Source organism: Odocoileus virginianus, chromosome 17 (genome assembly GCF_023699985.2).
Source record: "Odocoileus virginianus isolate 20LAN1187 ecotype Illinois chromosome 17, Ovbor_1.2, whole genome shotgun sequence".
Lineage (NCBI taxonomy): Eukaryota > Metazoa > Chordata > Mammalia > Artiodactyla > Cervidae > Odocoileus > Odocoileus virginianus.
In genome coordinates, this window is record NC_069690.1 from 13883107 (window position 1) to 13910554 (window position 27448).

The 27448-nt window shown below is 49.8% G+C and overlaps 1 protein-coding gene across 1 annotated transcript in view; it reads right to left on the minus strand.

Annotated features, from left to right (window-relative positions):
* UNC45B (unc-45 myosin chaperone B) overlaps window positions 1–22752 on the minus strand; it is a 31305-nt gene extending 8553 nt beyond the window's left edge. Inside the window, exons 1-14 of the mRNA XM_020902307.2 lie at window positions 22687–22752; window positions 21843–22010; window positions 21109–21145; window positions 19667–19842; window positions 18170–18259; window positions 14134–14301; window positions 13154–13322; window positions 11182–11352; window positions 8549–8720; window positions 5321–5621; window positions 3532–3626; window positions 3238–3379; window positions 2366–2506; window positions 769–896 (exon numbers count right to left, since the gene is read on the minus strand). Of these exons, the coding sequence (XP_020757966.2) occupies window positions 769–896; window positions 2366–2506; window positions 3238–3379; window positions 3532–3626; window positions 5321–5621; window positions 8549–8720; window positions 11182–11352; window positions 13154–13322; window positions 14134–14301; window positions 18170–18259; window positions 19667–19842; window positions 21109–21145; window positions 21843–22010 (1958 nt within the window). The 5' untranslated portion in view covers window positions 22687–22752. The remainder of the gene's footprint in view (window positions 1–768; window positions 897–2365; window positions 2507–3237; window positions 3380–3531; window positions 3627–5320; window positions 5622–8548; window positions 8721–11181; window positions 11353–13153; window positions 13323–14133; window positions 14302–18169; window positions 18260–19666; window positions 19843–21108; window positions 21146–21842; window positions 22011–22686) is intronic.
* Between the last annotated feature and the right edge of the window lie 4696 nt (window positions 22753–27448).

The window sequence follows — 27448 nt, forward strand, 5'->3', positions numbered from 1 at the left end:
GATCCCAGGGAAGATCCCCTGGAAAATGAAATGGCAACCCACTCCAGTATTTTTGCCTGGAAATTTCCATGGACGAAGGAACCCAGCAAGCTACAGTCCACCACCCAGGAGAAATTCTTCCACCTGGAGGGACCCTGGAACTCCACGATCTGGCCCTTGCCTTCCTCTCTGGTCTTATCTAGCACTGCCCTCTCCTGTGCACTCCACGCTCCAGACACCTTCCTGGAGAACCGTGACCTCATTCATTCCTTCTCCCTCCATCCTCAGGGTCTTTGCATGTGCTATTCGCCCTGCCTGGACCCCTTCCCTCCGCTGCATGTGAGCAGCTTCCTTTCTCCAGGGTTCCCTTGAGTTGTCACATCTTCCAGGAGGCCTTCCTGGCTGCCCACCTACATGCCCTCCCCTCTGGCCAGTGGGCTGCCACTGCTTGTGTGGTTTGTCCCCCATCACGGCACCCGCTGCGCTGTGACTGTGAGCCTGTCTGCCTCCCCATCAGGCTGTACGGAAACTGTGCCTTTCCCCTCTGGCATGTCAGGGTCTGGGAACCAGGTCACCAGAACGGACAGTGGCCTCCTTCCTCCCAGTGCAAACTCGCACCCGGGGTGGCGCACCCCGACATGTCGCTCTTCCGTGTTGATCCCCTTCAGCCTCCTCTCCAGACCCCAGGGGCTCACTCCCTCATTTACTCCCCCGGCGCTCTCTACGTCCCCACCCAGCCTCCTGCCTGCAGGCCCCTCAGACCCCAGCTCCGGGCCACTGCAGCCGCACCTGGCCAGCAGCTCTTTGGTCTGGTCAGTGAGGATGGCATTATCTGCTTTCACCATGCAGACCAGCGCCGAGGTGACGCCAGCCTTCAGAAGCCGCTTCACTCGCATGTCCACAAAGTCCTTCTTGTCCTGGGAAGATGAAAAGGTGGCAAGGAGATCAATCCTGGAATAAAGAAGATTATCCCAAACACTAGAAGCCTTTCCTTTCAAAAGGCTGGCTTTCCATTAGGCTATGCCTGGGGGCAGAGTGAGAAGGGAGAGAGAGCAGATAAAACCCACAAAACAATGGATTAGATTTTGAGTGAAACCCAGAGTCAGCCTCAGGGTTGAATACTCTCTACAGATAAACCAAAAAGTGTCTGAGAAGAGACTGCTGACAGTTGTGGACAGTCTCTGGCAGCCACATTTGAACTTCACAGTGGCAGAACATGCTAGCTATATGCCCTTGCCTGCATGAAATCCTATGCAGCTTGAAAAAATTATTCAGGGACTTCCCTAGTGGTCCAGTGGCTAAGAGTCCGCCTGCCAATGCAGGGGGCATGAGTTCGATCCCTGGCCCAGGAAGACCCCATATGCTGAAAGGCAGCTAAACCTCTGAGCCACGACTACCAAAGCCGATTGGCCTAGAGCCTGTGCTCCACAAGAAAAGCCACCGCAATGAGAAATCTGCACCACGATGAAGAGTAGCCCCACACTCGCCACAACTAGAGAAAGCCTTGCACAGCAACAAAGACCCAGTGCAGCCAAAAATAAATATTAATTAATTTTTAAAAAATGATTCAGTGGGACTTCTGGTGGTTAAGACTCCAAGCTTCCACTGCAGGGGGGTTTGGGTTAGATCCCTGCTGAGGAAACTAAGATTCTGCATGCCTAAAGACCTGAAGTATTTCCCCCAAACTGGATACAAGATGATAGATACATTCTGATTATTACTTTTTTTTTAAGCACAGGATAAAAAGCCTCAGGTAGTTAATGCAACACACCAAAATCCAGATATCCCAGAAAATAAAATTTGTATGAATGTTGAAAACATGAACTATAACGAACTGTCTCGTGTCCATGAAATCAACCACATAAGTTGCAAAACATTCACGGCGACTCCATTTGGTTTCTCAGACTATAAATTGTTTCCCCCTCCACCTCAATGGAACATTTAAACTAAGAAAAAACACAAGCGCCACCTAGTGGGGGAAATTGACCGTGATCCTCTTCAATTTATCTGCGCGCACGTGTGCTGCATCGCTTCAGTCAGTGTCCGACTCTTTGCAACACTTTGGGCTGTAACCCGCCAGGCTCCCCTGTCCATGGAGTTCTCCAGGCAAGAATACTGGAGTGGGTTGTCATTTCATTCTCCAGGGGATCTTTAAGACCCGGGGATCAAACCTGGGTCTCCTGTATTGCAGGGTCTTTACCATCAGAGCCAGCAAACCTGCATTTTATCTGCATCTTCTGCCAAATTCTCACACACGCGCGCGCGCGCGCGCGCGCACACACACACACACACACACACACCCGAATATCACTGACTTTCCGTCCCACCTCTCTGGTTGTCTGGTGGTGGACAGGCCCCTCCCCCTCTCGGCCGTCCTCATCCCCACCTTGGGGTGCTCCTCGGGCACATGCTGCTTGGAGAACTTGGCCAGCTGCACCAGCTCGGGGATGACCTCCTTGACATCGTAGCTGTTGGTGCAGTTCACCAGGGTGGTGGCCACCGAGTACAGAATGGTCTTGTCGGGAGTCTGGAGACAGGAGGTGGTGGATGGTGGTAGGAGTGGGCGGGTGGAGACAGGAAGAAAGGAAACCTGAGAACAAACCACTGCTTCCCAGAGGCTCCCTCGCAGGCAGGCTGCTCTGGGAGGGGTGTGGCCCGTGAAGCACCAAAGCAGAGGAACTGGCTCCGCTCACAGGGGGCGGCAGGAATTTCTCCCGCCCCCTCAACAGCACCCAGAGCATGCATGGAAGTCCTCTGAGTGTTCCCATTGCTTTGTGCTCCTTTCAAAAGCCCAGCGGGATGGGGCGGGACCTGGACACCCTCTGATGGAAACGCCCTCCCACGCTTCTGCCTTTTGTGGTGAGAAAGAGGCATTGGTGGGGTGGGGGGGGGGGGGGGCCGGGTGGTGGCCCAACAGAGGAAGAAAGGCATCTGGGAGGGGCTGGGAAGGAAAGAAGGGGCCCAAAAAAAGACCTCTTGGTCCCTCAAGACCTCACTCCCGGAGGGGGTTCCAGGAAAAAACTACCATCATCTTGTTCATCCTCCCACTGCCTGGAAGGCCTGAGGAGTTGTGAGTCCATTTCACAGTCAGGAAAGATGAGGACCAGACAGAAGGAAATGACCAACCCAGGTTTACGTGATGAGAAGGGGGTGGAGTCAGGATGAGGATGGGTGGATGTCCAATTTCCCAGGCTCAGCGGACAGCCCGTGGGCCTGAATCCAGCAGATCCCAGGGCCAGAGGTCAGGGCCACACTTGCCTTGGCCAGCTCGAACATGGCCTGCAGGGCAGGAATGTCCTGAACAAAGTCGTCCTTCACGTCGGCATCCAGCGTGAGGTAGGCCAGGCCCTCCACCGCCCACTTCCGGGTCCGGGTGTCTATGGATGCATTGCACAGCCACCTGTGGGAGGGGAGGCACTGGGGAAGGGTCCCGGGGCTCGGGGCAAGAGCGAGGTGATCCAGGGGAGCAGGCAGGTGGGCGGCCTTTCAGGATCTGGTGTCCGCTAGGGCACATCCTGGAGAGGAGATGGTGGGCTTGGGGAAAAACCTTACTTGCGACACTGTTTGGCTAGCTTCTCTGTCGAGCCTTCAGCAAACTGCCTGAGAGCGTAATCTGTGCCGCCTGCCGAGCCGAGCTTACAGAGTCCCTGAAGAGGAGGAGAGGTTTGTAGGATCAGAGACACCAGGCTTGGGGACCAGGCCCTGCTCAAACACGTCCCTGAGGCTGGAACACTCTGCCCACTTGCTTTTTCTGGATATACCTCTCTGCATCCAACAGAATTCTGGTCAGGTGTCACCTCTCCCAAGATGCCTTCCCTGAGGCTTCCAGGCTAGGGTGGAAGCCCACAAACCTGGAGGCTTTTACTCCACCCCTTGTCCCCTGCCCACTATTTTGTCCCCATAGGTGCTTCGTGTCATGTCGTTTTGAAAAATCAGCTAAGTGTTCGTCACTTAGTTGTGTCTGACTCTTTGCAACTCCATGAACTGTAGCCCACCAGGCTCCTCTGTCTATGGAATTCTCCAGGCAAGAATACTGGAGTGGCTGTTCTCTTGAAACATCTCACCCTTGCCTTCTCCCACAGAGTCCAAAAGTCTGTTCTATACACCTGTGTCTCTTTTTCTGTTTTGCATATAGGGTTATCATTACCATCTTTCTAAATTCCATATATATGTGTTAGTATACTGTAATGGTCTTTATCTTTCTGGCTTACTTCACTCTGTATAATGGGCTCCAGTTTCATCCATCTCATTAGAACTGATTCAAATGGATGCATGAGACAAGTGCTCGGACCTGGTGCACTGGGAAGACCCAGAGGGATCGGGTGGAGAGGGAGGTGGGAGGGGGGATCGGGATGGGGAATACATGTAACTCCATGGCTGATTCATGTCAGTGTATGACAAGAACCACTACAATATTGTGGGGTGATTGGCCTCCAACTAATAAATAAAAAAAAATAATAAAAAGAAAAGAAAAAAAAAAAAGAATACTGGAGTGGGTAGCCATTCCCTCCTCCAGGAGATATTCCTGACCCAGGGATCTAACCTGAGTCTCCTGCCTTGCAGGTAGATTCTTTACTATCTGAACCAGTAGGGAAGCCCAAATACTAACACAACTGAAACCTCAGAGATAAAACTTATGGCACAAAAGCTGACCATGAAATCACTTTGTGGGGGGAAGATTCAGATGTGCAGATTTTTACCCACGAAAAATTGTACTCTTGCTGGGGGAAAAAAAAGTCTGTCTTCCATAAGAGAAAACTCATAATAGTAGAAGCTAAAATCAGCTTTTTAAAAAACTGATATAAACCAAAAAAGAAAAACAGATCAATGGCTCAAATCTTCACTGTAATTGTTGACAAGAAAAAGGTCAATGAAAGTAATTTCTATATAATGAAAATGGGAAAAAATGCAGTAGGTTTAACTGTGCTATATAGAAACCAAGTAAGGAAACTAACTGCATTTTTGGAATCTGCACTGAAAGTACTTGCTGGACAAAAGCTCATCAGCATTTGAGTCGTTCAAAGGCATCGAGCAGGGACTTGTTGGTGATGCAGTGGTTAAGACTCTGCTCCCAATGCAGGGGGCATTTGATCCCTGTTGGGGGAACTAAGATCCTGCATACCCCATGGTAAAAAAAAAAAAAAGGAGACAGTCATTATATAGCATAGTCTCCCATCCTGAATCCACATTCTCACAGTCTTCTGCTTATCACTCTGCTCTGCAGAGGCCTGTGGGTGCATCTGGGTGCCTACAGCTTGGTTTCCTCAAAGACAGGGGCCACATCCCATTCATTCCGGCATCCCTGGTACCTGGTACGGTGTCTGGTACCCAGCCCACTCACCACCAGCGCGCGGATCTTGATCTTCTCATTTTTGGTGGTCTTGTAGATCTCTTTGAGCAGCGACACACCGTTGGTGATGATGAAGGTGGCACGGCTGAGCTTGGTGGAGGCGTGGATGAGGGCCTCCACGGCCACCAGCTGGTCTGTCTCACGCTCCGAGCCGCACAGCGCCACCATCATCTCCATCACACCTTTCAGTCCCAGCAGCTGATTGCCCAGGTCAAAGGGGCCCTGCAGGATCCCCGACACCGTCTGGATGGCAATCACGTTCTTGTCCATGTCCTGGGGGTCAAACGTGCCCCTAAAACAGAAGGCCAGTGTGGTCAGAGGAGTGGGAGATTTGGGGGCAGACAGGTTTGGTTGTGCATCCTAGATCCACAATTCATATGCTGTGTGGCCTAAGGCAAGTCACTGAACCTCTCTGAGCCTCAGCTTTTTGATTTGGAAACTGAGGACAGCACTACTACTTCTCAGAGTTATGAGGATAGATGACATAGTGGATGTGCCAGGCGTTGTGTTCCTCAAGAATCCCACCCAGATGAGGACTGACACTCAGGACGTTTGTTAGGGAGCGATCTTGGGTGCAACACCTGTTGGAAAAGGGAAGAAATCAGGACTGGAGGGAGGGAGGCGCTGAACTGCGATGCAGTCATGACAAAGCCTCAGCTTGCAAAGAGTTCCAGAGCTGAGACACCATTCAAACTTGTTCCAAGTTGGAGTGAGGGACGAACCACGGGATGCTGGTTGCCCTGGGAAGGTGAATAGCTATCCTTTGCTGAACCAAGCCCCCCCAAAGAAAGGTGACAGGCGAGAGCTGTCAGCCAACAGGCTTCCCAGAAGCTGGGGTGTCTGGTGGGACAGGAAAGCAGCCACCCCAGCACAACAGGGCTACCATGGTGCCTGGCACACCAGCTGACTCCCCGATGTGGCTGAATCACAATGCAGCCTGGCCCAGTCGCCCCCCTGTCTGGTCCTAGCCTTTCCCCCGTTGAGTTAGGGGGAGGGGATGGACCAGGAAAGCTGGCAGGTTCTGTCTTGCTTTCAAAACCCACTATCATCGACTCTACAGGACGATCTCTGTTTGAGGACGCCTGATCCGAGATCTGCCCAGGTTTGCTCGTTGTGGGGGATCAGGGCAGACCTACGCAGTGCGAATGCAGAGGAGTACAAGTGAAAGGAGAGCACGGCGCAAGAGTCAGAGGCCTGGGCTCCGGTCCCACATCTGCCTCTGGCTGGGCGAGTGGGTGGGTCCATCTGGGGGAGAGGGGCTGGCTTTGGGAGCTCTGAGAGCCCCTCCAGCCCAGACAACCCGTGCCCTGTGCTTCACCTCCCTTCTCGGTGCTGGGGAACCCAGAGCCTTTCCTGACTGTGGCCCCTGTGCCACAGTACCGAGCTGGTGCTCTGGAGCCTGAGAGCTGCAACTACTGAAGCCCTCGGGCCTAGAGCCTGTGCTCCGCAACGAGAAGCCCAGGCATCACAGCTAGAGAGTAGCCCCCACCTGCCGGAACTAGAGAAAGCCCGCACGCAGCAGTGAAGGCCCAGCGAAGCCATAAACAAATAAATTAAAAAAATAATAATGATGAGTTGAGGTCTGTCCTTTAAACCAATGCCAACCGGTATCTGAACCTCCACCCAGCCCCTGGACCCCGACAAAGCACCCCATGGGGGTGGGAGGTGGCAGCCTCAGGCTTCACTTGTTGAAGGTGGTGGCCCCCTGACTTCAGGGCCAGGTGTCCACAGAGGCGGCATTCACAGGCAAACTTCTATCCAAACTTAACTGGCTGGGAGGTAGTTACTGGAACTCGGTTTGGGCCTTCATGAAAGACTCAAGTTAGCTGCAAACACTGAAGCTGAGGTAGAAAAAGACCATTGAGAAGCCCTGAGGAGCCTTAAAAGTGACTCAAAATTGGGATCAGGAGAAACTATGGGATTGAGCCAACTTCGCTGGGACCCAAATACAGGAAGCTGAGAATGTTTTTTACATTTTAAAGTAGTTTTTTTTTTTTTTTTTCATTGTGTTAGAGACCTACATGTTTCATAAAACCTAAACATACTCTCTGGCCCTTTACAGGAAAAGTCTGCCAACCCCTGGAATACAGAAAGGAAAGCAGAGTGAAGGCAGGGTTTCCACCCTCCCAAGACTCACCTAGTGCTTTTAAAACATGCAGCTTCCAGAGCCCCAACCCAGACTACTGACTCCCAGAAATCCAAATAATTTCCAAGCTTGAGGATTACTAGAGTAAAGGAAAAGAGCAGCCAGCTACCACGAGGAGAGATCCACACGGGGAAGAACCATGGCTTCCACCCAAGGGCGAGCACCAAGGTGCCGGCCACATGAGCGCAGCATCTTGGTAGGTCTTCCAGCCCCGGTCCAGCCTTCGGATGACAGTAGCCCAGGCCAACATGTGACTAATTTGTAAACTGTAAAGCCAGAACCACCCAGCTGAACCTCTGCCAAATTGCTGTCCTATTGTGAGATAATAAATGATGCTTCTGTTTTAAGCTGCTAAATTTGACTAATACAGGACCAAACTGAAATGGAGCAGGACCCTATGGTCCTTCCCCACCATGTCCTCAGTCTGTCTTTGGTTTGTGGAAAAACTAGCCAAACAACAAATTTAATCAGAGAAGTGGGAAAATGCAGAAACAAAGGAAAACAGTCAAATGAGACCAAATAATAATAGTTTAGTCACTAAGCTAAAGCCAAGGGCCTTTAGTTTCTCCTCAAAGGTCATAGATAAAATTCTGAGCCATATCCTGTGAGCTGTCTTATAGATACTGAAACCCTGGCCAGGTGGAAGAAGTCAATATGTGATGACTGGACTGTGGCCATGATATATGGTGCCACAGTTCTCAGAACTGGCCTCAAAGAAATGAGAACAAATCGACCCTGGAACTAAAGACTAAATGGACTGAAAACAATCAAGATGATGCTGGTCAGACCACTGATGACCAATTTCAAGGCGACTGTCAGAGCTGACTGTGCCGTTTCTGTGTGTAGCGCCCCTCCCTCCATCTATAAAAATTCTTGCCCACTGACTGTCAGTGGGGTGGGGGCCGGGGGAGAGGTCAGCCTTTGGACAGGAGTCCGCCCTCCCCTCCACCCCCGGGTTGCCGGCCTCTGAAATAAAGCCAGCTTTCCTTCCCACCAGCCTTGCCTCTTTATTGGCTTTGGAGAGGCAAGCAGCCAGACCCCCACTCGGTTACACGAGCCTCCGGGAAACTCACGTGATATACTCCTCGCAGATCTTGCGGAAGTGATCGCGCTCAGGGTCACAGCGCAGGTCGTCGTAGAGCTTGTTGATGAGGATCGAGGCCAGCATGCGGGTGTTGTCGGTCAGTGGCAGGCAGGACGGCAGATCTGGGACCTGCCCCACCACCTTCAGGATCTTCCTTAGGCCTGCAGGACAGACGGCAGCAAGTGTAAGATGCCGGCCAGGCCCCGCTCTCACAAACGCCCCTCCTCGCCCAGCTCTCTGCAGCCCGCCTTTAGGCAGCGCGCAGCTCATCCAGCGTGAAGGGCCCTGGGATGCAGCCTAGAGACCCAGACTCCACACCTGCCTCTGCCCCTAGCTGAGCCATTCACTCCCGTCGTGGGCCTCATTTTCACATTTACACAGTCAAGACTAGTTGAGCTCAGAGGACTCTACAAGGCATCACGGACTCGATGGACATGAGTTTGAGCAAGCTCGGGAGTTGGTGATGGACGGGAAGCCTGGCGTGCTGCAGTCCATGGGGTCACAAAGAGTCAGACACGATTGAGCGACTGAACTGACTGACCAGTGCTAACGTTCTGTGTGTTGATGTATAATCTTCCTGAAGTACTGTTTTATAGTCTCTTTTCCCCAGGATTCGTTTCTTTTTTTTTTGTAAAATGGGAATGATACTACCCTACCTCATAGAGTTTGAGGATTCACCAAAATAAAGCACGGAAACATTAGCCTAGTGCTGATCTAGACACATCATGACACTAAATATTTATTAATTATTCAGCATATAGGATATTCACCATTATGGTTATTACCCCTTCTCCTGTTGAAGAATCTCCAAGGGCTCCCTACTACCCACCCGGCTAATTCAGCCATTACATATTTGTTGAATAAAAGAATGAATGAGTAAACGAGGTGCTAGCTACCAAAATAAAGGACAACCCTGATGCCAAAAAGTTCACAATACAATAGAGAAGATAGATGTATAAAGATTACAATAAGGTAATCTTACTGTGCCAAGAGCTTTCTACACGCTATCTCGTTTAATCCTAACATTGACCCTACTGGTGAGTAGAAATTTCTATTACCATTGTTCAGAGCAGAAAACCAAGACATGGAGAAGTCAAGTAACTTGCTCAAGATCACAAGGCTGGCAACTGACATAGCAGGGACCCTCCCTGTCTGATTTCAAAGACCACGATGTTAACTGTGAGGCTACACTGCCTCGGGGACAATAGCTTGATTTCAGAGCCAGGTTGTAGTGGTGGCTAGGGGCTGATCAGACCTACGGTGGCACAGGTTAAGAGGGAGGGGGGACATTCTAGGTAAACTTTGGGAGGCATGATACTCTGGATCAGGGCCGGGGGCAATTAAAAGTGCCTGGTAAATTTTGTGCTGTGTATTTTAGCACACCAACACAAAAGCACTGGCAAGACTGAAGAGTCACTGGAAGGTGTCTGATGAACCAACTCCACCTCCCAGCCTGGCTCTCCAAAGCCTTCATCACATGCACCTGATCCACCTACCCAGCCTCATCTCTTAGCTTTCCCTTCAGTCTGCCCTCATCTCGAGCATCTCATTTCTCTTCTGCTAGAACACCCTGGACCTCCCCTTTGTCCATGTCTGCCCCTCCCTGAGCCCAGAAACTCAATCCAGCCTTGATATCCTGATGACTCCCCCTACCCAAGTCCCCCAGCCCAGTTTTCACAACAAACAACTTCCACATTGCAGCTTTTCACCAGACACCTAGATTTTAAAGTCTATGCTATTTTTACCTAAATGCTACTCATTTCGGTGCCTAGAATAACAGATACTGTTCCTCACCCACTCTATCCCATAAACCGTGTTGTTCAGCCTAGATCCTAGTGCAGAGAGAAGTCTATTGTCAACGCCCAGCCTTTGTGATATCCGCAAAGAAGACCAGAACTGGGGCGGGGAGGGAGCGGAGTGTTGAGTGGAGGAGGCTTAAGCACTAGAGGAATACATTCAAGTCTAAGCACCTGCGCATGAACTTTGCTGAGATCTGCGAAAACCAAACAAGAGAAGTGCTGTATCAAAACAGAATAAAGGTCAAGCTGATAAAAGCTTGCCTGAACATTTTAGAAAAGGTATGGTCTAAATGTCATGATACCTGCGGGAGAATTTATCACAACAGATCATAAAGTCATAAGTATGATGATTCCTGAAGAATCGAAAGTGACTTAGGGCATCTCCAGGGGTCATGCCCTGGAGCTGACAAATTTAATGGATGTTTTCTGGAGCACTGTTACTGGTCTTTGTATAAAGTACACTGAAGTCATTGCTCCCTTTTGGAAGGCCTGCATTTTGCCAGTGTGAGACTTCAGAAATGTTACTCCCATTGGTGGAGTTTTGTTTGGATTTTTTGGCATTTGCCTCACTTGTCAGAAACTCTGCCCAGATGTTTTTGACTGTGTTGTGTGCGTTCAGGCTCTGAATTCAGAACCTGGACCTACACCTTCACCAGTCCACTGGAGGATCCTAACATGCTAATGTCTTTTCCTGGCTTTTCAGTTGGGAATGAAGACCTCTCCCAGACAAGAGCCACACTCCTTCCGCCTTCTGCTTGTTGCCTGGTACCCCGGTGCCCACTGGAAAGGCTGGCGTGTGCCCCCGGCCCTCCCACCTCCTCACCGTTATCAACCACGTAGATGGTGCGGGAGTTATCGTGAATGGCGAGATCCTTCCTGGGGACGTTCTTGTTGAGCAGGTTCAGAGCCTGATCCCTGCCCTGGCCGGACACCTTCTTACTGACCAGCATGTCAAGCAGGTGGTTGGTGATCTGCTTCAGGTCCTTCTTGGAGTCTGAGGAAGGAGAGGACAGGGGTGAATGGAGAGGACTACGGTGTCTGAGGTATACAGGACCCGGGATGGCTGGGACTTCTGGAAGGACTCTGGAAATATCGAATCCACTGCTTCTCAGATCTTGGAATTTCCCGGGAGAGTGTCCTGTCTCATTCCAAAGAAGGGAGGGAGACTTCTAGACAACACCCCCAAGGGTGGTCAGAAAGGGGGTGGCAGAGGATGAGGTGGTTGGACGGCATCACCAACTCAATGGACATGAATCTGAGCAAACTCCAGGAGATAGTGAAGGACAGGGAAGCCTGGCATGCCTACAGTCCATGGGGTCACAAAGAGTCGGGCATGACTTAGTGACTGAATAACAACAACATCCAAGTTGAATTCCAACGTCATTAATTAGATATTTATATGAATGGATAGAAAAAAAAAAAGACCAGAAAAGGACTTCCCAGGTGGTACAGTGGGTAGGAATCTGCCTGCCAATGCAGGGGACACAGGTTGATCCAGACATCTTACTGGGAAGGTCTGGAAAGATCCCACATGCTGAGAGCAACTAAGCCCGTGCACCACAGTTATTGCCTCCCCAGTCTAGAGCCTGCGACTTCTAAAGCCCATGTGCCTAGAGCCTGTGCAACAAGGGAAGCCACTGCACCGCAACGAAGAGCAGCCCCATGCACCACACCCAGAGAAAGCTCATGCACAGCAGTGAAGATCCAGTGCAACCAAAAATAAAACTAAGTAATTAGTGTAAAAAATGTGTTTTTTAAAAAAGAAAAAAGACTGGAAACTTTCCCATGGCAGTGATAATAGTCATTATCTGGAGGGATATTTTCAGGTCGTTGGGGTTTTTTTTTTTCATTTTTACGTATTTCTAAAATTTTCCAAGTTTCTCCAATAAGCCTCTGTTGCTTTTTTAAAAACAATTTTGTTTATTTATTTTTGGCTGGGCTAGGTGTTCGTTGCTGCGTGAGCTTTTCTCTAGTTGCGGTGGATGGGGGCTGCTCTGTAGTTGCCAGGTGCAGGCTTTTCTTTGCAGTGGCTTCTCTTGTTGCAAAGCACAGCCTCTAGGGTGTAGACGCTTCAGCTGATGCGGCTCCCAGGCTCTAGAGCACAGGCTCAATAGTTGCTCTGAGGCGTGTGGGATCTTCCTGGATCAAACCCACGTCTCCTGCACTGGCAGGTGGGATCTTTACCATTGAACCACCAGTTACTTTTTAAAACTTTTTTCATCTTGCAAAACTGAAATTCCCATTAAACATCTCATTTCCTCCTCCCCCCGACCCTGGCAACCATCATGCAACTTTCTGTTTCTATGAGTTTGACTGTTTTAGAAAACACAAGGAATTCCTTGGTGGTCCACTGGGTAGGACTCTATGCGTCCACTGCAGGGGGCACGGGTTTGATTCCTAGTCAGGAAACTAAGGTCTGGAGTTGAAAGGAAAACGAAGAAGCCTCATATATGTGGCATATACAGTATTCGTGTTTTTGTGACTTAACATAAGGTCCTCAAGTTTCATCCATGTTGCAGCCTGTGTCATTTCCTGCCTTTTTAAGGCTGAACAATATTCCATTGTAGAGACAGACACCACGTTTTATTTCTCCATTCATCCATAGATGGGCACTTGAGTTGCTTCCAACATTTTTGCTCTCGTAAATGTGACTGTGCCTCTGTTATTTTTATAGTCAAAAAATAAATGGAAAAATATAACCGGGCCACCACCACATACACGAATGCTCAGTCTGAGGTAGTAACTGGCACTTCCTTGCCCCCCTCCCCGAACCAAAGTTGAAAACCATCTCCTACCCAGAACCAGGGCCTCTTCCTTCCCCCGAGGCTCCTGTTTGTCCTCCCCAGACAGAGCGTCGATGATGGCCTGGAGCAGGTTGCAGACGGCCAGAGACATCTCCTCGTTCTCCACGGCCATGAGGCTGCAGATTCGGTCTATCCGGACTGCGTGGAGGATTGCTGTGGCCTAGACACCCCCAGCGAGAAGCACAAGGTCAGTTGGCTGCCCCTCCCTTCCACTGCCATGCAGGTTAGGGAGCGGGTGAGGGCCGCCCATGCAGTCGGGACAGAAGCCCAGGCAGCCGCTGTCTCATGGGGCCTGTGGCCCCGGGCAAGCCCCGGACTCAAGCCATGCCCCTTTCCAGAGGGATAGAGCTGTGCCCTCCAGTACAGTGGCCTCTCGCCCCAGGGGAGGCTCTGAACGCATGCAACACAGCAAGTTCACACTGAGATGGGCTGTGCGTGTAAAACACAAACTGGGTTTTAAAACTTAGTATGAAAAACCGTGAACTGTCACAGCCATTGCATTCAGCTCTTCCTCAGAAATCACTTTCAATAAACTTCTTTGTTAGAATGTGAAAGTGTTAGTCACTCAGTCGTGTCCGACCCTGTGACCCCATGGACTGTATAGCCCACCAGGCCCCTCTGTCTATGAAATTCTCCAGGCAAGAATACTGGAGTGGGTAGACATTCCGTTTTCCAGGGGATCATCCCAACTCAGGGATCGAGCTTGGGTTGCCTGCATTGCAGGCAGATTCCTTACCATCTGAGCCACCAGGGAAGCCCTTATTCTTTGTTTAGTAAGACCCATTCTCAGCTCAAAAAACAAACCAGAGGATCAGTCTCCATTGAATCTGGGACCACACAACCAAGGTTGAGGGGGGCCGCTTTAGACGTCTTATCGGGGTCTATCCACGCCAGCCATGCCCAGCCCACAGGTCAACGCCCTGTCCTCAGACTGGCAGCCCTTTGCTCCACGAACCCCGGCCTGCCCTCACCCTAGCCCTGTGGCTACTGCACACGCCCGAAAGGGTCCGCACTGCAGCCAGCATCAGCTCAGGCCTCTTCGTGTCCAAAAGCTGCATCAGCAGGGCCACGCCGTTGTTCTGGAAGATCCTCTCAGCCCCCGCTTCCTCACGGCTGAGGACAATGAGGTTGTTGGCGGCCTGAAGGAGCAAAGGAAGCAACGAAGGTCAGGGGCGAAGTCTGGCTACTGAGGCCTTGACCATGAGCCAAGTGCAGGGGCTGGGGAAAGGACCAAGTCTTCAAAACTTCTTTATATTCTTTTGCCCTATAGCCCTGCTCCTGGGAATGTAGCCCAAGAACATAATTCAGAACAAGTAACTTGCAATAAAGACCAGCTGGATGAAAATATATTGCAGCCATTAAAGACATAAATGAAACGACTCAGAGGCAACTTGGAAAAAGCATGGGTTTGCAGAAACAGAATTACAGGTTCACTCTGATGGCACTTAGAGTAAAACAAAACTGTGCGTATATGCTTGTGGATAAGGACTTTTAAAAGGTAGGAAAAGGTGGTCCAGTGGTGACGACTCCACTTTCCAATCCTTGGGAGGGGAACTAAGATCCCACAGTACCCCTAACCCTGGCTGGGGAACTAAGATTGCACATGCCGAGGAACAACTGAGCCTGTGAACCACAAAAAAAGGTCCCACAGGCCACAACAAAGACCCAACACAACCATATAAAATAATGTTTTTAAAAGAGAAGAGTAGGGAAGTGTTAAATTAATTCATCAAGGAGGCCATTAGTCTGAGGTGGCTTCAATGCCTAAGCAACTAAGCAAGAAAACCCAAACCACACTTTGCTGTCCAGCAGAAATCAACACAACCTTGTCAATCAACTACACTTCAATTTAAAAACAAAGCAACTGCAATGAAAAAATCTGAACCCTATATTGTCTCAAGGTTAAGAAGGACAGCCAATCACAAATAGCTAACAAGCCTTTCCCAAGTAATGCCAACTGTTTAAGCTACAGCCCGGGCTTCCCAGGTGGCCCTAGCGGTAAAGAATCCACCTGCTAAAGCAGGAGACACAAAAGATGTCGATTGGATCCCTGGGTCAGGAAGATGTCCTGGAGAAGGAAATGGTAACCCACTCCAAGTATTCTTGCCTGGAGAATTCCATGAACAGAGGAGCCTGCCAGACTACAGTCCAGGGGGGTGCAAAGAGTTCGACACAACTAGGCATGCACACTTTTAAGCTACAGCCAATCAAATAATTCCCTTGCTTTGCTTCCACCTCTTTTCTGTTCTTGTTTGTTTTGTTTTGTTTATATATTTGCAGCACGTGGACTCAGGAGTTGCTGCACTCAGCCTTAGTTGCCCCACAACATGTGGGGTCTTTAGTTTCCGACCAGGGATCATACTGACATCTCCGGCATTGGCAAGAGGATTCTTAACCACTGAACCACCAGGGAAGTCACCCACCTCTTTTCGATAAAAGCCTTTACTGTAGCTCTTGCTGGTGGAATACTCCCTGCCACTTCTGGTTCACGCTACCCAGTTCAAACAAATTTTGCTCAAACTCTTAAGAGTTTTTAATGTCTTAGTTTATCTTGTAACAGAATGGGTTTTTACATTGGGGATTCTTTTCCATTAAACATGTTCCTTGAATATGGTTTTGGCATCTTTATTGTTCAAGAAAATCTCAAGTTGCAGGAGATTCTCAGGAAGATTGAAGGTTGTGTGCAGAGAACGCTAGATGGGATTTGAAAGCCCTGGGTGACGATTCTGCCACATGCTAGCCACATGACCTTGGGCAAGGCATAGCATTCTCTGGGTCTCAAATCCCTGTCCATAAAAATAGACAGTTGAGCTGCATTTTCAAGTCTCTTCCCACCCTGGGGATATCTATCTATCTATCTATATATGATACAGATATAAGATATTCTGTATATGTGTGTCTGTGTGTGTGAGTCCTCAGGGTCTCTCTCTCTCTCTCTCTCTCTCTCTCTATATATATATATATATATATATATATATATATATATATATATATATAAAGGATATCCTGAATATTCATTGGAAGGACTGATAACTGAAGCTGAAGCTCCAATACTCTGGCCACCTGATGCGAAGAACTGACTCCCTGGAAAAGACCCTGAGGCTGGGAAAGATTGAAGGCAGGAGGAAAAGGAGATGACAGAGGATGAGATGGTTGGATGGCATCACCAACTCAATGGACATGAGTTTGTGTAAGCTCCGGGAGTAGGTGGGGTCAGGGAGGCCTGGTGTGCTGCAGTCCATGGGGGTGGCAAAGAGTTGGACACGACTGAGTGACTGAACTGAACTGAGGATATAAAAGGATATAAAGCCTTCCACCTTGAGGATGCATTCATAGTCATCCCTCAGTATCCACAGGCGATTTTTTCCAGGACCCTGGTGGATAACAAAATCCATGGATGCTCAAGTCCCTTACATCAAATGACGTAGTACAGTTGACCCTCCTAACCACAGGCAACCAATTGTGTGTTGAAATCCCTTAAAAGGCCCCAGATCTGGAGAGAAGGGCTTGAGCAGGACCTGAGACCCTGAGATTGGGCAAAGAATTCAAGAAGCAAGAAAAGGAGGAGGTGGGCAAACAGGTGTAGACTACGAGGTTGGTGCGCAAGCTTAGTTGTGTCTGACTCTGCGACCCCATGGATTGTGCTGGCCAGGCTCCTCTGTTCCCGGGATTTTCCAGGCAGGTACACTGGAGTGGGGTAACCACTCCCTTCTCCAGGAATCTTCCTGACCCAGAGACTGAACCCCCTTCTCCTGCATTGCCGGCAGATGCTTTAACATCTGAGCCACCAGGGAACCCCCCAAGAGGCTGGGAAGGAGGCTGATTAAAGAATTCCAGGCAAGCATGAGCAGAACCATCATCGTGCTCTATCAGTCAAGGGCTTTGTACTTTTCAGAGTACAAAGTACTGCTTTTGTATATATAACAACTCATCAAGTCCTCATAAGAGTTTGTTATAAAAGATACTTGCACATTAAAAAAAATTTTTTTGACCACATCCGCCGCATGTGGGATCTTAGTTCCTTAACCAGGAATCAACCCCAAGCTGCCTGCATTGGAAGGCGGAGTCTTAACCACTGGACAACTACGGAAGCCCTGACATTTGCATATTATATGATTACAAAATTCCCCATGCATCTTCTGTTAAATTCTTATATTCAGATATTCATTTTTTTCCCTCTGAAGGAGGAAAAAAGAAACATTTAAAAATGCAGCAAATTTGGTTAAGAAGATGGTATTAGGAATAAACATCTTCATAATTCAGAATGATGCTGCAATATTTTGAAATGGAATAAAGCATTATTTTGACGTGTTACTGTTTCTCACACCCAAAACCAGGGTGAGGCAAGTAAGACACTCGCCTTGGGTGCAGATTTTACGGGGTACAAAAAACTTCTGTAATCAAGATAAATGGTATTGAATGCAATATTATAAAATATCAAAATCCATGCACTGCAAAAAACAATACATGATGAACACCACCCCTTCTCTGGTCACTCGTTGGTCTGTATTTTGACAGCCCTTGAGTCTGCACTCTAGACAGTACAGTGTGGTCCCTCCATGGGGCTGCCCCAGGCATCCAGAAGTCCCTGTGACTTGGAGCAAGGAGATGCGTGATCAAGTTACCCTTCTGCTCTCACAGTGGGGAACTGACACCCCACTGCGTCCCTCAGAAAACTGGTAGCTAAGTGAGGACAGAAATATAAAGACAGGATTCAACCCTCATTGTTCTCCTCATTGTTGAGCACGACTCAACATGAGCACCCCCTCGTGTTGAGCATGACTCTCCTCGTGGTTGTCACCCTAATCCTGGCCCTTCTTAAAGTTCACGCTGTTTCCTACAGGGCTTAACGTCTGGCCCATCTTTGTCTCCTTTCTCCCGGGAGCCGCCCTACGGCACGAGTCGGGGGCGTTACCGTCTGGACACAGGGGCGGAGCCGCAGAGGAAGCAGTTACCTGCGCGCCCTTAGAGCGCCCTCTTCTGGTTCGCTGCTTGCCAAGCACTTACCTTCTCCAGTTTATCCGCTTCACTGTTCCTGTCCAGGAGAATCTCAAACATCGTCTGAACTCTCGAGTCAGTGGAGAACTGCACCCGGAGCTGAGGAGAAGGGAGGGAGTGCGGAAGAAGGCAGGTGGGCATCCCCATCATTTCAGTCAGCTCCACTTAAAGGTCATCTCAGTTAATACTAGGGTATACTCTTTCTGCCTGCCTCCAACAAACATCTACTGAACTACTACTATGGGTCAGATGCTGGCAGATGCTAGGAATAGAACGGGAGGGCAAAATCAAATCCTTGCTCCACAAAGCTTACAGTTTACATTCGAGGTCCTACTTAGTCTTAACAAGGCAAGTCTTGGAAGACAAAAAGATCATCACCCCAATTTTGCAGCCTCGCTGTTAGACATTCAAATATGGCCTAAAACAGGAATGTATCTCCAGGGTCAGAAACATGAAGTAGCTTTCAAGTACCTCTTGGAATAAATGTAAGCCATTTTTTCCTTCTTTATTCCTTTTTGAATATTCATTCATTCATTCACTTGGTTGTGCCCAGGTCGTCATAGCAGCAGCACACAAGGTCTTTAGTTGCAGCATGTGGGATCCAGGTCCCTGACCTGGGATCGAACCCAGGCCCCCTGGATTGGGACCATAGCGTCCTAGCCATTGGACCACCAGGGAAGTCCCTAAACGATTATTTTGGAATGTCTCATCCCTCTCTCTCCCAATCCCAGTCCCAACCCTACTGCTCTGAAGCTTTGTTCTGCTGGGCTACAGTGCCACCTATTTCCATCCTGAGGTCATTTCCTTTCAGGAAGTCGCTCATTCACCACCCCTTCTCTGGTCACTCGTTGGTCTGTATTTTGACAGCCCTTGAGTCTGCACTCTAGACAGTACAGTGTGGTCCCTCCATGGGGCTGCCCCAGGCATCCAGAAGTCCCTGTGACCTGGAGCAAGGAGATGCGTCATCAAGTTACCCTTCTGCTCTCACAGTGGGGAACTGACACCCCACTGCGTCCCTCAGAAAACTGGTAGCTAAGTGAGGACAGAGGGGGCAGGACTCCTTATCTCTGGTCCCAGTTCCCTGAGCCCACTCCATTTTCCTAGAAAAGATTCCCTGTTCCTGCTGGTTCCTGGCTGTCCTGCATGCCCCAGCAACATCCTCCCCCCAGTTCCCAGCCTTCTCACGCTGCCTTGGTCCTCCTAGAAAGAGAGGAAGATCACAGTGAAGACGCGCTAAGTTGTGATTTTTTTTTTAAGCCTCCATCTGGAATTGAAAAGACTGGTATGCTAGTCCTGTCTGGCTTGTACCCTTGAACAAGCATCACGGCATCTCTGATCACTCACAGATAGGTGCATCTGCCCGGCTGTTCTATGCCACGTGACCACTCCGTCCAAGGGGGCAGAGGTAGGCCAGCCCTGGTGTCCTGCTGCCCTAACAGGTCCCCACTAGGAATGAGGAGAGGTGGCCGAGGCTTGTGGGAAGGCCACCTTCCGGATCCAGCTCACCTTCTCCTGGATGCTGGTGTTGAGTCTCCTCAGTGTTTCCTGGAAGCTCTGGTTCTGTGGCTCCAGGGTGGCACAGCGCTGCACGTCCTTGAAGGCCTGGTCCAGCTTGCCCAGGTGCTCCAATGCCTGGCATCGCCGGTACAGAGCCTTGATGTCCGAGGAGTTGATGTCAATGGCTAATGAGGGATGCAGGCAGAGTCTCAGGGGGCCAGGCGGCAGACCACCTTCCCTCCTCCCCCACCACTGCCCCCAACTCCAGGGCTTCCAACTCTCCCTTGGAGAGTGTGCATCCTTATAGACCAGCTTTGTGGAAGGCAATTTTTCCATGGACTGTAAGTGGAGTGTGGTTTGGGGATGATTCAAGTGCATTACATCTGTTGTGCACTTTATTTCTATTATTAGGACATCAGTTCCACCTCAGATCATCAGGCATTAGATCCCAGGGATTGGGAAGCCCTGCAGTAGACCATCTAGTCCTAGGCTCCCCTTAGTTAGGGAGGTGGTAAGAATCACTGTCTCAAGGTCAGAAGGGAGCTTAAGGCTCATCTTGTCCAATTCCTGACTCTCCAGTCTCGGCTCCTTGATCCCTGCCAAGTACTAATCCAGTTGGTGCTTGCATACCTCCAGCTGTGGGAAGCTCCTTACATCTCAAGGCAGACAGCTCCTTCAGAAAGCCCTTCCCTCCTCTAACCTGAAATCTATCTCCCTGTAACTTTGCCCTTTTGTCTTAAGTCCAGTCCTGGAAACTGTGAGATGAAATCCAATCCTTCTTCCTTGTGACCAGCCTTTCAGGAATTTGAAAGCAGCTCCCCGTCCCACCTGGGAGTTCCTTCTCTGAGCTAAATATTGCCACTTTTCTGCTTTTCACAGGATGTGTTTCCAGTCCCCTCTCCAGCTAAGTCCTTCCCTTCTGAAATCACTCCAGACTGTCTCTGTCTCTCCTTAAAAATTAGTGACTCAATCAAAAGCCAAGACAGACCTATGCAGAGGCGAACCCCCTTCATTCTGCATATTATAACCCTAAAAATGCAGCCAGAAGTCGTCCCATTTTGATCATGCTCTTAAATCTAAGTTCTCTCAGACCTTGAGGCACTCTGAAACCAGTGCTGATATGTGTTTATTTCTCCTAGTGTCTGTGGAACAAACCCATGAACACATCCTAGCCTCCAACAAAGTGCCTGTGTCCTTGCTGTGACAAAAGGATTTCCAAGAGCATCTTTCTAAGAAAAGAAGCTGCCCCAGCATATCTAACGTGTAAAAATGTGACTTAGGGATGGCTTTCCTGGAGCACTCCGTTCACACAAGGATGGTGCATCTGAAGCCCTGCCTACAACATCCAGGATGGCATTTATACAATCTGTGAGTGTCAAGAGCCTCTTAGACTAAACAGGGATGCCGAGGGGGGTGCGTGGAGGGCAAGGTCAGAACAAGGGGGGGCTCACCTCTTGAGGCATCGGAAGCCGCCTGGACATAGCTCTCCTGAGAAATGGGGAAGGAGGAAGCTTGGTTAATGCGGACCCAACACAGAGACAGCCAGAGAGGGTCCTGAGGTGAGGAGACAGAGCTTGCTGGCCGCTGCCACTGTCAGAGGCCAGAGGCTCCTGCTGAGCATGGGAAAGTGGACAAGATTCAGGCACACTCAGGCTTGAACCTGGCTCTGCTGCTGACTGAGGAGGGCGTGGCTACCCACTCCAAGGTTCTCGCCTGCAGAATCCCACGGACAGAGGAGCCTGGAGGGCTGTCATCCATGGGGTCGCAAAGAGTCAGACACGACTCAAGTGATTTAGCATGTACACACTGCTGCTAATTACCTAGAGCTCTTGGGCAAGTTATTGAGCCCTCCTCTTGAGTCTTGAGCTTCCTATCTGCAATATGGGTACAAGAATAGTGGCAACCTCGTGGTCTGTGGTTAAGATGCCACGAAATAAGCTCTGAAAAGCCCCTGTCCTGATGCCAGTTCCTACGAGGCTGCTTCCCATGGGATGAGAACTGTCTCCGTGGATGACTTCCCCATTTCCCAGAGGAGTGGGTCAGGCGATGGGTACCAGAAAGCAGGGGGAGGCGCCCTGCTCCAATCTGAGGGTTCCAGGAGGGGGTATGACTGTCGGGAGGAGGGAACTGCCCCTCACCTGCATCCCAGTTCAGCCCTCAGTTCCCACCCCTCTCCATCCCAGACCGTTTTCAGGCCACAGGCTGCCCGGTTCCGATAGAGCGTGGCCAGCAGGGCCTTATCCTTGGTCAGCTTCAGGGCCTGACTGTAGCTCTTGGTGGCGGCCTTGTAGTCCTGGAGCTGGAAATGCTGGTTCCCTTCCTCCTTCAGCTGCATCGCTTCCGCCTCGGCCATCTGTCAGGACAGGAGAGCTCCCTCCAGACCAGGGGCTGGGCTCCTGGTCTGAGGTCTGGAGCTCCAGGGTCCCCACCTACCAGGATGGATGGGGAGGATGCTACCTGGGAGGGAGGGAACCAGAGGGACCCACCCCTCAACCCCCGCCAATCCACTGCCCAGGAGGACATCACAGCGTCTGCTAAGAGTGGGGCCCAAGTTGAGAGGGGTCTCAGCATCTCTGTTCCTAGGGAACTCTGCTCAGTATTATGTGGCAACCTAAACGGGAAAAGAATTTGAAAAAGAAGGGGTTTCCCTGGCAGTCTAGTGGCTAAGATCCCACGCTTCCAATGCAGGGGCCTGGGTTCCATCCCTGGTCAGGCAGCTAGATCCCACTTGTTGCAACTAAGACCTGGTGTGGCTAAATAATTAAATAAATAAAAACAAATAAATTTTTTAAAAAAAGAATAGATATATGTATAACTGAATCACTTGGTACACCTGAAGTTAACGCAAAATTGTTAACTATACTCCGACATTTTTTTTTAAAGAAGAGTCCCCGTTCCTCCCTCTATCTCCCTCCCAGCAGGATGGGTAAAGACACCACACCAAGGGCCTGAATTCTCATTGCAGGCCTTAAAATGCCTGGGTTCCGCCTTCCCCTCCCCAGTCCCAGGAACACTCCGGGCCAGCTCACTTTCTCTCAGGGACAATGTCCTCAGTCCGTCCTCCTGGGATGCGGCTCCTGTGTGTGTGAACCCCCGCCGGCCAGCGTCAGTCTGCCCCTCCCAGCCCCCACCCAGGAGACTTTATCACCCCAGCCAGTGGCTTCGGACCATATTTGGCCACAGGGGCAGGTGCCCCTGGCGCCTGTCAGAGATACTCCGGGACCTCCCCCTCCCCAGACTGGACAGTCATTACCACGTGGAGGTTCCAACGAACCTCTGTCCCCGCATCCCACTCAGGGCCAGTCCTGGGGGCACAGGTGCTCCTAACCCCCCAAAGAATGATAGATCCAGAGGATCGGGAGCACCCCCAGCAGACCCCCGCTCCCTAGGCCCAGCTCGGATGCCCCTTCTCCACCTCCCTCCCAGATAAACAACCTCCTCTCCCCTCCCCCCACCCCTGCTATTTTGGGAGCAGAGTGACAGCTGAGGGGCTGGCAGGCTTCACATGCAGAGCAGCTGCCCAGGTCCCAGGCCAGCTGGAGACTTCCAGAAGCACCCTTCTGGAGGGAGGAGGGAAGAGGAGGGAGGGAGGAAGTTTCCTTCCCCTCTCCCCCTTGTCCACAACTCCCCTGCCACTTCCACCCATTGAAAACGGCCTTGTTTTTCAGAAAGACCCATGGACTTTTTGTCTCACTTGAGTGGAAGCGGGTGGTTTGTTCCACTTTGCGCATCTTCTGCGGCTCTTCCCTGTCTGTACGGAGGGTCTGTATTTGGCCTCCCTCCCCGCCCCCAGGCTAGGAGCCCCCTGAGGATGGGCTCTGTATGGCCCCCACTGGAGAAGATTCCCAGGCAGCCTGGGAATTCCCTGCGACCCAGAACTGTGCCCCCTAACTGACTGGGACTTGCTGAGTCCTCCTCATCAGAGAAAGCGGGGGTGGGGGGGTCTTCCTTGGATGAGAACTCTATATTCACTAAAAATTGTGAGTCACTGTGTTGCACATCTGACACTTATACAATATTGTAAATCAACTCTACTGTGATGTTAAAATTTTAATTAAATTAAAAATTCTTAATTAAAAAAAAAAAACACACTAGGTACTTGCCACCAGAGAGGGTCTCCCCGGGACAGGAATTGTTTCTCCTTATTCAACTGAGGGTTCCTAAGACAAATTTATGAGGTTGTCCCCCACTTGGATTTAGCATTCTCCCAGCTTTCTGTGTCTCTGAGACTGGGCAGTGAGTGCTCTCCCAGAGGACAAGTACAGTGTTTCATGCAGTTTGAGTTTCCCTGGCACAGAGCCTGGAAGACTCAGTGTCCAATGCACGTTCTTGAATGAATGAATGAATGAGTTTTTCGTGCTGACGCTTTGCTTCACATTGCTACCATTCTGCCCCCCTCTCCCATATTGCTTCAGACTGACCAGACCAGGGCTAAGAAAAGACACTGAAGGAAAAAAGCGTTGATGGGATCACTCACACTAGATTCTGCTCTTAGCTCTGTGACCTTGAAAACACAGCTCTGTGACCTTGGACAAGTTCTACTGTCCTACTGGACGCAAAGTCCAGCCCTGATAAATGTTCAAGTCCAGGGGACCCGGATTCAAATTCTGATTCAGTAATTCATTCCACAAGCATTTCTTAAGTATTTGATATGTGCCAGGATTCCCTTGAGGCTCAGCTGGTAAAGTTGGTACAATGCAGGAGACCCGGGTTCAATTCCTGGGTCGGGAACATCCCCTGGAGAAGGAAATGGGAACCCACTGCAGTGTTCTTGCCTGGAGAACCCCAGGGACAATCCAGGGGGCTACAGTCCATGGGGTTGCAAGAATTGGACACGACTTAGTGACTAAACTTTACTGTCTCCCAGAGTTTGCTCAAACTCATGTCCATTGAGTCGATGATGCCATCCAACCGTCTCATCCTTTGTTGTCCCCTTCTCCATCTGCCTTCAATCTCTCCCAGCATCAGTCCATGGGGTTGAAAGAGTCAGACACAACTTAGCGACTAAACCACTACTATCTGCCAGGAACTGGCGGAATGACTGTGAATGGTGAATGATTGGTGAATGATTATGGAAGCAGAAAACACTCCTGGGGTAAGGATCTGTGTCTATTATGTCCCTCACATATTCCAAGTGTCTGCAACAGTGTGTAGTATGTAGTGGTTGTTCTTTTAGTTGCTAAGTCATGTCTGACTCTTTTGCAACCCCAGGGACTATAGCCCAGCAGGCTCCTCTGTCCATGGGGTTTCCTAGGCAAGAGTACTGGAGTGGTATGTAGTAGGGGCTCAGTAATATTTGTTGAATGAATGCATGAAAGAATTCCATGAATCTGTGATTTCTGAAGAATACCAAACAGTTTTGAAACCTTACAATCAGAAAACATGACATTATTTCAGAGAACGTTTCCCCATGTAAATGATTAAATGAGTTAACATATGTAGGGCTCCTAGAACAATGTCTGGCAGAGACCTTTGTTAAATGATTGAATGAATATTTAAGGCAAGACCTGAAGCACTATTCCTGTATGTGTTTGTCAGCTCAGGCTGCCATAACAAAATACCACCAACTGGGTGGCTTAAACAACAAAAATTTCTTTTCTCACAATTCTGGAAGCTAGAAGCCTAAGCTCAGGGTGCCCTCATGTGGGTTGGTTTCTGGTGAACCTTTCTGGCTTGGGGACAGCTGTCTTCTGCTTTGTATTCACACGGCCTCTTCTCTGTGGGAGAGCAAAGAGAGGCAAGGAGAGAGCGAGCGAGCTTTTGTGCGTCCTCCTCTTAAAAAGACATCAGTCCTATCAAATTAGGATGCCATCTTTAGGACCTCACTTAACCTTTATTACTTCCTCTTGGACCATCAAAAAGGCTGAGCACCAAAGAATTGATGTTTTGGAACTGTGGTACTGGAGAAGACTCTTGAGAGTCCCTTGGGCAGTAAGGAGATCAAACCAGTCCATCCTAAAGGAAATCAACCCTGAGTGTTCATTGGAAGGACTGAAGCTGAAGCTCCAATACTTTGGCCATTTGATTCGAAGAGCTGACTCATTGAAAAAGACCCTGATGCTGGGAGAGATTGAAGGCAGATGGAGAAGTGAACAACAAAGGATGAGACAATTGGATGGCATCATCAACTCAATGGACATGAGTTTGAGCAAACTCTGGGAGACAGTGAAGGACAGGAAAGCCTGGCGTGTCGAAAAGAGGGAGGGAACTAAGGCTGAGTGGACCATTATAAGGAGTCTGATTTTTCCTGCCTGTAATGGGAGGCTTTGTAGGGTAACAAAGACAGAAAGTAACTGACCAGACTTTTGGTTTGAAACATCACCCTGGTTGTCAAGTGAAGAGGAGGAGGCAGGGTAAAGACAGGTAGGCAAATGTAGAGACTGTAGGAACCAGTATTGCAGCCAAAATCTAGGCTCTCTGTGCACTGATACGGTAGAGCAATATGCAGACAGAATTGTGGAGGAGAAGAAAGAGTGACTCTATTAATTTGTCAGACAAAGGGGGAACACAGTATGCTGGCGTCTCAGGTGCTGTGCCCCCCTACCCTGGTGAGTGAAAAGTGAAAGTGGAAGTCGCTCAGTCATGTCTGACTCTTCGGGACTGCATGGACTATACAGTTCATGGAATTCTCCAGGCCAGAATGGGTAGCCTTTCCCTTCTCCAGGGGATCATCCCAAACCAGGAATCAAACCGGGGTCTCCTGCATTGCAGGTGGATTCTGGTGAGTAGGGAGAGGTTATACAGTCAGGCAGGAGAATGTGATAAGGACCAAGGCAATAAGCATCTTTCTTTTTCTTTTCGAGCTGTGACGGGCCTTCACTGCTTTGAGTGGGCTTCCTCTGCTTGTGGCGAGCGGGGGCTACTCTTTGCCGCAGAGCGCAGGTTCTATAGAATGGGCTTCAGTCGTGGCCCACGGGGTTAGCTGCTTCCCGGCATGTGGGATCTTTACAGACCAGGGATCGAACCCATATCCCCTGCATGGCAGGCAGATTCTTAACCACTGGACCACCAGGGAAGTCCAGTAACAGTCTTTCCTTCTTTCCTCTGCAAAGTTTCTGAAGGGTGGGTTGCTGACAAGATTAGGGTGTGTGCAGGGTCTAAGGTGGTCTCCTGACCTTGAAGAGCTTCTCTGGTCCCTTTAATCTTGACTCAGGTGGTTTCCTGGTTGCTCCTCCCTTGATTAGCAACTGTTTGAATCTACTCTTTGGAGCTCAGAGAAGGTTGCAGAAAGTGGAGTGTTGCCTACGTGAAATGGGGGACAAAAAGGCCTCCGTGCCTGGGAGCCCCAAAGGGCCCTGCCTGGCATCAGTGTGGCAATGGAGAGGGAGGGAACAGATTCTAGACAGGGTAATGAGGCAGCCCTTGAGATGCCCTGGATACAGGGGAGGGAGAGAGAGAGGGAGGGAAGGGGGAAGGAGGGAGACAGAGAGAGAAGCTGACCGAAGATCCTAGGTTTCCAGTAAAAGTTCTTCTGGTCTGTCTCCGCTTTAGGGCCTCATCTGTAACATGGGATGAAAAGAGTCGTGAGGATTAAATGGTTACATATGTAAAGCACTTAGAACAATGCCTAACACTTGCTGTTGTTGTTATTGTTGTTATTATTGTTAACAACAATACATATTGTTATTATTATAGAAGGAAAAGGCAACCCACTCCAGTATTCTTGCCTGGAGAATCCCATGGACAGAGGAGCCTGGTGGGCTACAGTCCACAGGGCCGCAAAGAGTCGGATACAACTGAGCGACTTCACTTGCACACTGTTGAAGACTGCAAGAATTTTTTGCTTCTATC